The sequence below is a fragment of the Morus notabilis genome, unplaced genomic scaffold (assembly GCF_000414095.1).
Source record: "Morus notabilis unplaced genomic scaffold, ASM41409v2 Scaffold196, whole genome shotgun sequence".
Classification (NCBI taxonomy): Eukaryota; Viridiplantae; Streptophyta; class Magnoliopsida; order Rosales; family Moraceae; genus Morus; species Morus notabilis.
Window position 1 is genome coordinate 1 of NW_010361517.1, and position 12,618 is coordinate 12,618.

Here is a 12,618-nt window from a genome sequence, read left to right on the forward strand (position 1 = left end):
CTTACCAGTATCCTCCACCCTCCAAATTCACCCATTCCCCCCTTCAAAACTTTCACTTCCAAACGCATTCTACCACTTCTCATATCTATCTATTATTAACAAAAAAAAAAAAAAGGAATCAACCAAACAAAGAGAACATAAACATACGCTTACAGTATGCAGTTGCTGCCGCATATACCCATTTTCACAGACAAGCTGAGAAACCTGCTTCTGCAACCGATCATTCTCCTCCATCAACAACTTGTTCATCGCTGACAACTTCCTGTTCACAGTCTGCAGCCTCGACGACTCTTTTCTCTGCTTTTCTCTACACCTGCACAACCCAAACAAACACCATTTCTTCTTTCCTCAGCCACCCAAAGAAAAAAAATCAAACCTTTATCCCAAAACGCTAATACCCACTTAAATTCCTCCAAAACCCAAATGAAATAACACGAAAAACACAACAAAACATGTCATGAAATGAAATCCAACATTCAGCAGCCATATCTCTCTCTCTCTAACCTGCGGTTCTGAAACCAGACTTTGATCTGCTTGGGCTCGATGTTGGAGAGAATGGGGCACTCTCGGATCAGCTGTTGGCGGCGCATAGAGCTGGGTTTGGGACACTCGGCGTAGACTCGCTCGAGCGCTTCCACTTGCTCGGCCGTGTATCGAACGTACTTTCCACTGTCCAGTTGTTGCTGGTGGTTTTTGTTTATGCTGCTTCCGCTGCTGCTCTCTCGGTGCTGCTGAGCAACCACCATCGCCATTGTTTGCTGTTTTCTCGTGTTGATCTCGCGAAAGCACTCTTAAAAGAACTAGAGAGAGAGAGAGAGAGAGAGGAAGAGAAAGAAGAGAGCTTTAGTGGGTTTTCTTTTTCTTTTTCTTTTTTTTTTGAGGATTTTTTTTCTGGTTTTGTTTTTGGGGCTTAGCTGGAAGTTTAAAAAGATTCTTTGTCCTTGTAAGTCCGTCGCTTGAGAAGAAAGAGATAAAGAGCGAAAAAAAAAAAAGAGGTAATAACGTAAACCGACGAGCTTGTTTGGCTTTGAGACCCCCCTCAGAAGATTCTTGCTTTCGTGGAAACACAAAGGTAGTAGCTTGTTGTTTAAGGTACAAAAATATCCAAAATGGTTCGCCTACAATACAGACACAAACAAAACTTCGAATATATATCTATATAAATATAGGTCCTTTTTTTTTTTTTTTTTACTTCGCTGACCTGAAATCTTCAGCTATTGGGGTGTTGAAGAAGATGAGAAGAGAACGAAAAAAACTCACAGAAAATTAAAAAAAAAAAAAAAAAACTTTCGTCGGAGAAAAACTCGATCTCAAGACAGTTGTGCTTTTGAAGCTAGATTTTTTCGAAGAAGAAAAATAAAGAATCTGACATTTTGACAAACGACGAACATTTCTAATCTATTTCTACTCAGATTGATCCCAGATTAGCCCAGAAAAAACACAGAGAACTGTAAGAAAATCGCAGAAGAATCCCTAAAAATGAAGAATCCAAACAAAGAGTAAGCTTTGAAGGCTCACTGTTTCTCTCTCTCTCTCTTACTAGGGAGGAAGAGTGAAGAGAGACAATGTGCTAAAGCGTTAGAGAGGTGGTGGAGAAGAAGAAAACGGAGAGACCAAAAGACTAGTACACAGCGAAACCCTAACCACAATCATCACGGAGAACGGATCCGTTTTAGTTTGATATTTGTGTTTTTAATTTGAATGGAAATGTGATTTTATATTATAATAAAATTATTATATATAATTATATTTTAGAGTTTTTTATTTTAATAAAAAAATAATATGATTGTATTTTTGAGAATTTTTAACTGTAGAATGTATTATTATTTTATTAATTTAAATTTTTAATTTTAATTTTATTACAGTTAAAAATTTTCATTAAAAGTCACATATAATTTTTTTGTTGTAGTGAAAAACTCTCATATAATTACATCTCAACTCGAATTGAAAATTCGAATTCACGAACTGAATGAGGCCTTAGAACTGAAAATTTGAATCGGTGAAATAAACAATGTCTTAAACTTCTTTTATTTGAACATAAAAATTCAAATTGTATGGTTTAAATTGTAGTTTAAATTGACGTTTAGATGTGTAGTTAAAGTTTTAATTTGAATAAGAAATAAAATTTGAATTTATGCTTAGTAGATATAAAAAGCAGAGAGAGTTGGTATCTTTTTACTATTTAAAAATAGTTTAAACGATTTAATTTAGGAAAAGAGCTAAACTCTAAGTTTGACTGTTCAATTTAGTGCAAACTATAATTTAAACTGCGTCGTCGTTAATTTCACTAATTTTAGTTTTACTACAGTTAAAAGCTCTAATAAAAAATTATATCTAATTTTTTTTACTATAGTGAAAAACTTTCACATAAAATCATATATCAACTCAAATTAAAAACTTAAATTTTCGAATAGAATGAGATTATATATTTATCAAATATCAATTCAAACTCTATTTATTGTTTAAATTAAATTGAACTCAATTAAGGTCTTGTTCATTTCACCGATTCGAGTTTTCAGTTTTAGATTTTTACAGTTAAAAATTCTTAAAAAATGTCACATTTAACTTTCTTATTATAATAAAAAACTCTAAAAAAATATCACATTTTAATTTAAATTAAAAATTTAAATCTACAAAATAACGAGCCTAAATTAACGAAATAAAGACAAAGGGTTTTATACTATTTTATGTTTTTTTTTCTGTTTCTCTTTGATTGAAGAGAGATAGAGGGGCAGAGCAAAGCAAGGATAGTGATCTGAGCTGACAGTGAGAATATTAAAAAAAAAACAAAACAAGGAGAGAGAGTGTTTAGTTTGCACGCATATCGACAAACTTACCCGAGAGTGATTTTATATTAAATAAAAATAAAATAGTATTTTTGCTATTTTATTTTGATGATGTGTGGATATAGGAGTGGGGAATTATTTTTTATGATTTCGGCGCATTTACGTCGTTGTCCCTATTGTTCGTTTGAAATGACGTGTTAGGCCCAGTGGTCATAGTCATAGCTTAGCCTCTTCTGTCAATCCGTCTCTCTCATACGCCTCTCTCTGTATGTAGTTAAAACCAAATCTATATTGGCATTAACAAACATTTTTTTTTCTACTAAAAAAGGGTTTTATGGTGCACTTTATATTCCCTCATCTTTTCAGTCACAGAGAATGTTTGATTATATATTTTGAATGATAATTTAAAATTATTTTTATTTTATGTGTATTTTTTATGAAAAAAATATCATAAAGAATAATAAATTATGATTCAAAATTAGAGACGAATATAAAAAATAAACATTCTAAAGACTATTAAGGATAGAATAACAATGCATAAATATAGAGTATCAAATCTTAAAAGGATGAACAAAGAAGACCTAACAAAAGCGTCATTACTACTACATCACAACCCTTAGTGGTTGTCAATAACAAACATTTAATTCAAATTTTTTTTTCTCCAATTTTGTCTTGAGAGATAATTTGGTACGCTTAATGTACTGATAGATCAAGTTTTTATAATCATTAAATCTACTTATTTTTTTATTTTTACATGATTTTACGCATATTCAACGGATATAAAACCTAACATGTCGGTATGTTGACGTATCGAAAAAATCTCTTTTATTTAATGAAAAGTTTTCCAATTCTATTTACCCCTGGTCAGTTAAAAAATTGTAATAATCTAATACAGAGTTTTTTTTTTTTTAAGCAGTGTTTGAGATTGAGAGAGAGACTTGAATCTTGAATCTCTCTTTCAGTGAGAATCTAGAGAGGAACCTACAAACACTCCGTTGACTCCTCAGGGATAATCTCACACAAATTTAAGTACTTCAAACACAATTCTACTGATAAGATATCTTTCATGCCCTACTGTAAAATTCTCGTTAATTTTCCAATTTTATGTCTAAAGTTCTTAGTTCTTTTGAAAAAAAAATCGAGGAGTTTTTAGCATTAAGTCACAATAGAATAACTTCGAAATTTAAACTATATCTAAATTCATTGAATTTGATTAAAAAATTAATTAATTTTTTGAGGAAAAAATTTGTAATTAATTGAATTATATGATAATTAATGAAATATTTGCTTTGTCTTACCGTAAATTTCCTTGATTGTATACATGAATTGGGTCTTATAGGGGAAAAAATCAGGTGAAGGGACTCATTTTACCCTCTACAACCTTGTTGTTCTATGTGATGGGATGGATAATGAAATAAAAGGAGAAGGAAATGGTGCGTTTGGAATTGGTTTTAAAATGATTTTATTTTTAATAAAATATAAAAATGATATTGTTTTTAGAATGATTCTGAAAACGATTCTGAAATTGCGTTTAATTGGTTTTTTAAAATATTATTTTGAGTAAGTTTGATTATAATTATTAATTAATATATTATAATATTATTGATTAATATTAGAAAATGAAAACAGAAAAGTGAAAATAACTTTCAACTGTTTTCTAAATTCATTTACAAAAATCATTCTCACTGTTTTCGTTTTCAAAATATTTCCTAAATAAACGCCGTTTCGTTTTCAATTTCATTTTTTCTCCTTGAAAAACGTGAAAAACATTTTGGAAATGAAACCAAACGCACCTAAAGTATCAAGGTGCATAAAAAAAAGTGCAAGCTATAATTATTTTACGGTATACTCGTGTACAGTACCGTTTATTTCGCAGATTCGAGTTTTGCTACAGTAAAAAGCTCTCAGAAACAGTCACATCTAACTTTTTTACTACAATAAAAAGCTCTCACACAAAATCACATCTCAACTCGAATTATAAACTCAAATCAACAAAGTGAACGGACCTATATGAAGTGAGAGCTATTCGTTTTGTCAAATTTTTTCTCTATTGTTTTCTTTATGAAGTTTGAGAGATTAAACCATGATAAATATTATGAATTTACAAACAAATTTCCTTTATAATTTTTTTTATCAGACAAGTCAAGATTCCTTTTTTTTCCTCTAAAATCCCTTATCCAATTTTTTTCTTTTCTCTCCGTTACCACTATCCTTAACATATGCTAAATTTCATCTTGGTACATAACAAAATTGATTGACATAACTTTTTTTAAGGTAAGATTGACATAACTTCACAAATTATATTATAATTTGTGAAGTTAATTTTTTTTAAGATTTAAAAAAATACGGAAGGGTGCATTGTTTGTCCTACATATATTATTTCAAGTTTTTTTTATTAAAAGAGAGTTTCTGTGGTAAGACCATAAAAAAAATTACCAGTAATTTTTTATTTTTTAGCCGTCAGATCTGTATCATAAATTATCTTTTCTGCGTGCTTTTTTAATCTGATGTGATTTTAATCAGATTTAATGATCAGAAACTGATAGTACCAGTAGTGAGGCCTTTCAGAGAAAGTCTCATTTTTTCAAACTATTTGATTAAATTTGTATCATTTAATGCGCATTTGTATTAAAAAAAATGCATTGTATGATATCAAAATCCTACTATCATAATTTCAAAAAAAAAAAAAAAAACTACTATTCATTCCTTAAAAAATATACTATTCATATATCACCATTAAGTTTTAGTAGATGATTTAAAAAATTATTATATCACTTGGATAAGATAACGTATCCTAACAAGGTAATTTTATTTACTGTAAAAGACATTCATTAAGATTAGAAAAAATAAAAAAACATAAGGAAAACAAAATAGCAAATCACCAGCCATCAAGGGCAAAGGAATATGACCTCCCTCTTTGATGGAAAATCAAAAAACGTATATCATTAAAGATTATACGTGATGAAATTATTGATTCTACTTGTATAAGAGAAACACACATAACTAAAAAATTAATAAATTATTAACAATTTCAACCTGATACTATCGATTTTTTCCAGTAAGAATATGACTTTTAAGTGGTAAAGTATTTTCCTTAGCAATCTCATGAATCATTATCACGTACTTTTGATTTTTGGATGGCAACTTGTACAATCAACCGAACCCTTCAATCCCAAGCTTCATAAAGCCAAAAAATGAGAATATTCTTCCAAGGTACAAAATAAAAATCTAATAGGTAATTCAAAAAAGAAATAAAAAAGAAAAGAAAAGAAGAGAAAAGAGGAGGAACTGAGTGGCAGTCTCGAGAATCTTCCTAAACATGAAGGACTATTCTCATAAAAGCCAGAGAATGGACCAGCAGCTTTTGAAAAATGAGTTTGCCAAAGGAGGTTTCTTAATTCCAGACCAAGATGCAAGAACCTTTGCAATATTTTAAAACAAAAGTAATTATTAAAAAAAGAATTATAAAACAAAAGTAAAACTTTGTAAGAGAAAATAAAATATAAAAAATAATTTAAATAGAAAATGCGAAAGTCGCTTTGTTTATTTGACAAATGTGCATAATATAATTTTCACCAAATAAATATACTAAAAAAAATTCCTCCGGTGGCTGCGCGTCCTCAACGCCGCCTGTGGCTTTGGTCGGTGATAATTTTTCTTTTGCATTTTTATTTTTTGGGATCCATGTTACACCCCACAATACACCACTTACCATATAAATCCCATAAATAAAATTAAACAGACATTATATGTATATTAATAAACTATATATGAGAAGATAATACAACTTTGGAGGTTAATGGGTACTATAAATTCTGCAGTAGCATTTTTTTCACTTGCTTTTTGGCATGCGTGAAAAGTGACCTCACGTGCTTCCCACCATCCCACACACTATTATAACCAACAAAAAAACTAAATAAAATATTGTTAATATAATGATAATGCCTATTTATGAGACAATGGAAGAAGGATTACCATTGAATTTGGTTTTGCTTTTGGTTTTGCTTTTTTCTAACACATCGAACAAATGAACACTAACCAAAAAATGTTTTTTGTTTTCTTCTTCTTTTTTTTTCTGAATAATAAAAAAAGAAAAACACTCTCATAGGCTGTATTGCATCAGAAGCAACATAACAAAAGTGTATAAAATAACCATAATTGCGCGCAACAGGTTGAAACTAATCTTTTTGATATAATGATTGTTTATTTTTGTTGCAATTAACATGAATGAGGTGATCACGTAGACTAAAATTCATTATTGTGATGTATGAACCCGTTCGTATATAATTATCCATTTAAGTGTGATGTGTAAAAAAAAAAAAAGCTTATTAGGCATGAATATTTCTTAATTATTCATTCCAATTAGATTATAACATATAATACATTCTCAAATATGTATTAAAAAAAAGAACATATTTGCTCATGGTCCAAAAAAAAAAAGCACTGGTTTCTTATAAAGTTCTAATCCCATTTATATCTTGTTTTAACTAAATTATACAGTTATAATAGAATTCAATAGAAACGTAAATATTTTTTTCTCCGTTTTTACCAACTGTAAGAATTCCTCTTTATGTATTATATATGCCCCTTAATCTTATGGTCAATCGAACGACATTGCTCAAGTTTTATATATTGACCAGATTTTTTCTACTTTCGACAGTGAATTAACATTAATATGTATCTTATTATAATTAATTGACTACAAGGTAGGTAATGAAATCTGAACCTTTTTTTTTTTTCTTGATTCTAATCTGAACTTATTACTAGTAAATTACGAAAGATCAAAAAGAGCAAAGAAAAACAGTTGGGGCTGGAATGAGACTGGGCATGATGATAAAAAATGGCGTTTTTTATATATTACGTGCCAGCTTTGGTCTGCAGTTTCTTTCTGGTGCATGCTTGGGTGTTTTTTAGGTTTTTTCTTTATTTTTTTTTCTTTCTTCTTTGGCACCGCTTAAAAGGAGAACGTCGTACCAGTCTAATAGCGTCTGTCTGATCCCAAAATCAAAACAAAATGGGAAGCATTCCCAAAGGTCTGTAAAAGGATTTTAGAATAGGTCATTTCATAAAGATCCTTAGTGATTCTCCCACATTCTTTGATGTTTTATTTTATATATATATATATATGTATATATATATGCCATTGGAGTTGAAAATGACTTGTTGAGAAAAGCCACTATCTACTTTTGCATATGGTATGATCACTACTAGCCCTAGGTCATGGCAAACGGATCAGACATGAATCCAGAACATGCAATTAATATTTTCTAGCTTTAATTTAAAAGGTCTTATTTGCAGTTGTTACTAATTAAATAAGTTTAATTCTTCATCCAATCCAGTTTTGTTAGGGTCAAGTGTTGTTGTTTGGTTAAACTTTGTCAAGGTAAAAGGAATAAATGCCGAATCTAAATTATATTTACTAGAACTCGTGAGGAATCAAAAGCTTTTTTCCTTTTTATTTAAGAAGAATGAGTTCAAAATCATAGTAAAAATAAAATAGATCGAGCATGCAGTGATTCATCTTTGTGAGAGTCGTGATTCATTAAAACAAAAGATATGGATGGTCCAAAATTAAGGACGCCACTCCTCAACATCACAAGTCAGGGCCCATTGTTGCAACATTAGGGACAAATTAATAGATGTGAAAATTACATTTAGTAATTGTTATTATATATAAATTTCAGAATATCGTTGTAGCAAGATAAAATAAGTATAAGGTACATTCCTAGGCTCGAATTGCCTATTGGTCTCTTTTGTACACAAAACAATTACTCTAAAATTCCCTTGTATATCACGAGAGTTAGCTAGGACATCTAATACATATGTTAGAATGCATAAAATACTCTCAAAATTTTGCAAACAAATCATCTTCAGATCCAATTGCAGTCGACCAAAAAAAAAAAAAAAAAGTACTAGAGTATAATTAAGCCTCACACAACTCTTTCACAAAATATACTACCAAAAACAAACTCATTTTAAAAATAACATCCAACACTTAAAAAAGAAAACATCTCGAATCAAAGTACAATAAAATGCATGCAAATGTTAACGTGTTAATCATTTTAGCCATTGTCTTTATATACGGCATTCGTCTTTAGAACTACTGCTAGCTACAAGATGATACGTATATACGTAAAGTGGAAAATGCTGGTTAATTTAAATAGTATACATATTGATAAGTGCACAAAAATAAACTTAAAATACTGTTAATTTTGGAATAAGCTATAATTTAATTAAGGTTTATTTAAATAATTCCATGATTGTTATTTGAAATATTTTAATTGGAATTGTTTAATTTTTGCTTATTTAATCATAGATTTAAAAGTAGTAGAAGAAAATAAATAAAAACTACCAGCCAAGCCTTCTAGCCGAGCTACATAAGTAGATCAGACAGCGAGAACCTAACCAAGATGAGCCAGCCAAGCTGCATCAGCTTTGTGGGCCCCACCGCGTCAGCTCCTACAGCACGCGCACGCGCGCATCTCCAACACGGCCCTAGGGAAGCAGGTGCGTCCTCAGCACTCCGCAGCCAAGCACGTCTCAGCTCTCCTCTGCATGGGTCACACATATGCTTAGCGCCATCTTGTCCGCCCATTCCTCGCGCACCACTTCACCCCCGTGGACTTGGACCCCGCTTGTCCCCCGGCTCAGTCCTGCACTTGCCAGTTGCCCAATCCATGTGCACCAGCTATCCTACGCAGCCCTAATTGTCAGCCATTGCTCCCAGTTTTTGCCAGCATGCTCTCCACTTCACGTATGATACCTAGCAATGCTGCTCTTTTCCCCCAATCCACGCGTGCCATGTGGCAATTCCGTTACAGCTTGTTTACAACCCTCTCTTTGGATACATTTCTCAATCAGAGCCAATTAGCCGATTTCTCATCAAATCAATATCTAATTTTCCCCATTTATTTGTAATTTTATTTTATTTTCCCTTTATTTTGTAATTTTCCATCTTTGTTATTTGTTTCCTTAATCACTTAGTAGCCCCCAAAACACTATAAATATAAGGGTTAGTCTAAGGTTTAGGAGTTCAGTTTTTCATTCAGTTTTCAATTGTCTTATTGTCATTCTCATATTTTCTCTATAGAACTTGTGAAAATGTTTCACAAATTAGGCTAGGTTTCTTTTGGTAAGGTTAGAGATGAACTATTGTCGAGTGATCCAATTCGGGTTTTGATTCATTGTGTTGTCATGTTTAATATTCGAATGAATTAAATCTCATTTATCTTTCATTTTTTTATTTTTCAAAATATTGTGTGCCTTATATAAGTTTAATAATGTTTTTCTTATGTAATTATGTCATGCACTATTTTATTATTTGAATTATTTTGTGAGTTATCTTTTACTGCAATATTGTCAAGTTGATATATTGTCGATTTTGGATAACTCGTAATAATAATATTTTCATAATCAACATAAGGATTTAATTTATTCGATATTTTTATTTCATGAATCAAAACCTAAATTGATGAACGAAACATAAGAGATTCTCAACACCTTACCCTTTTTACAATTAAATTTTCTTCAAATAAATTTCCTCTCTTTATTTACTTTATTTGCAATAAAATCACAACAATACTATTTCTCGTTACTTAATTTTATTAATTTAGTCTCCACTAACGTTTTATTCTACTAATCTTTCTTTTCTGTTTTATTGTCTTTATGTGAATATGACCGCTCTCATGTGCTACAATTGACCGCTCGTGAATAACACTTTTAGGCATTAATCACATATATAATTTTTTGCTCAATAATTTTACTACTAAAATTATGTCCAAGACCAAGAGTATTGGTGGCTAGCATGAACAATTCATGGGATTTTCTTTAGGGAAAAAAGGGAACTGTTCATGATGAAAGTGAACCAATTACCAATGTTTGTTTGAAGAGTATTAGGCTTCGTTAATTTCACCGATTCGAGTTTTCAGTTTTAAGTTTTTACAGTAAAAAGCTCTCAGAAAATGTCACATCTAACTTTTTTTACTACAGTGAAAAGCTCTCAAAAAATATCACATCTCAACTCAAATTGAAAACTCGAATCCGCAGACCAATTAATTCAACCCCAAATTCAAACAAAAAGATTTTCCAATCTCCCCAACCCAATATGACTTTGCTCTCTCTCTCAATCTCTCTCTGGCCACCTTCAAAATAGCACGCCGATGCGATTAAAACCAACACGTTAAAAAAAACAAAAACAGTGAAAAAAAAGATAAAGGAAATTGACTTTCAACATCAAAAAGCCTCTCATGCTCCATATATGGTGCTGCCAGGCATGATTGTGTATTATCAGTTCAGACATAAATCCTTTCTCTCTCTATCTCTCTTTTTTCTATTTCTCTCTCTTCATCTATATCATATGTATGTGTACATACATACTCACGAGAGAAAAGGAAAGTGGTAATGATGTGTAGTTGTATGGAAGATTTTGCGATAATCTTTGTAGCTTTTCTCTATTTTGGATCTTTGGCGTTAAGACTGTAATAATAGTGGTACGTCCTAATCAAGTGGGGAAGGCCAAATGCAGCAAAGAAACAAAATAACAAAACATGAGGAGGTCTATGCATGATATATAATATATATATATATTTATGTGCATATATGTATTACCTGTTTCCATATATAAATATATAGATATATATATATATATATTTATATATAAAAATATAGTACAATCAATGGGGTATGATGAGGCATAACAAAGTCAAATGGGTATATTTTTCTTTTTCTAAACTTTAGGTGATGGGATTAACATTCTTCCACTTTGTCCCCCTCCTCTTAACCTTAATATATATATATATATATTTTGCCCTTTTATTTTTCTTTGCTTTAACTTTTTTTAAAATTTCGTTGTCGTTGTTGTCTTGTGATGTTCTTCTTCCTAATGGGTGGAGGGTTTCCGTCTGCTTTTGCCTTGAACCATTGCTTTTTTCATAGGAAAGGAATATTGCCAGTGCTTCCTAAACCCTTTTTTGGGCCCCATTTCAGGTCCAATCATGTGGGCCCATCCTGTCTGGGCCGGCTCCATACACACACCCTTCCAAGAAAAAATAAAAAATAAAAACGAAAATATTTTTAAAAAAAATGTTGTTGCGTAAATCAATCGAATGCTGACGTGGCCTTGCTTTGAGCCTGAGGGGTTTGGTGTTGTTGAAGTGGAGACTTGGCCCCACTTAAGTCAGCCACTTTGTCACTGTGTGACCCCTCTCTCTCTCTCTCTCCACCTTTGCTTGTTTGTCACACTTGATTGTTGAAGTCAGTAGTAGTAGTAGAAATAGTATCCTCTCTCTCACTCTATCTATATATATATATATATATATATATATTTGTTTTTTTACATACATCATTTCACACTTCCATGCTCTGTTGTTTTCACCATAAAGCTTTTTAATGACCACAAATGGATAGACACACCACTCTGCTTTGTTGGTTAGGGGTGTTGGTGAAGCAAAACTTTGTCACGTTGGGTGAAGAAAACAAAGATCTTTGGAGATAAAGGCACAGCCCTCTATTGGACATTGCCACTATTTTGACAAGTCCTTTTAAGCACTATTATAGTTCAAACTTACTCATTGCATAACTGCTTGATGTTAACTCCTAATCTACCATAAAGATCGACATTATTTTGGCTTCGAACATGTTTTGATAATGTTTGAGTTGGAAATTCGTTGTTTTGTGCTATATAGGTTTTCTTGGCAACCATGATAATTCAAGAGAAATCTAGAGAAATGCCTCCCTATTAGAGGCGCATTAAGATTTTTATTTTCTTTTTTAAATACTATAATATTCCTGCCACCTCTTTCTTATTACATTTCAACTTCAAAATGACAAAATT

At 31.2% G+C, this 12,618-nt stretch overlaps 1 protein-coding gene across 1 annotated transcript; it reads right to left on the reverse strand.

The window, feature by feature from the left end:
• Positions 1-38: 38 nt before the first annotated feature.
• LOC21411292 (homeobox-leucine zipper protein REVOLUTA) lies at positions 39-1,641 on the reverse strand. Its single transcript, XM_024166806.1, has 3 exons — positions 505-1,641; positions 179-313; positions 39-85 (listed from the first exon to the last, which is right to left on the reverse strand). The coding sequence occupies exons 1-3, from the start codon at positions 750-752 to the stop codon at positions 70-72; spliced, it is 399 nt and encodes a 132-aa protein (XP_024022574.1). The 5' UTR covers positions 753-1,641; the 3' UTR covers positions 39-69.
• Positions 1,642-12,618: the final 10,977 nt, after the last annotated feature.

What these genes read in the sequence shown, in the direction of transcription:
- LOC21411292 (XM_024166806.1), bottom strand. Translation starts at nt 752, where the DNA reads ATGGCGATGGTGGTTGCTCAGCAGCACCGAGAGAGCAGCAGCGGAAGC. An exon ending in GTCTGGTTTCAGAACCGCAG is followed by an intron (nt 314 to 504) that starts GTTAGAGAGAGA and finishes TGGGTTGTGCAG; the next exon opens with GTGTAGAGAAAAGCAGAGAA.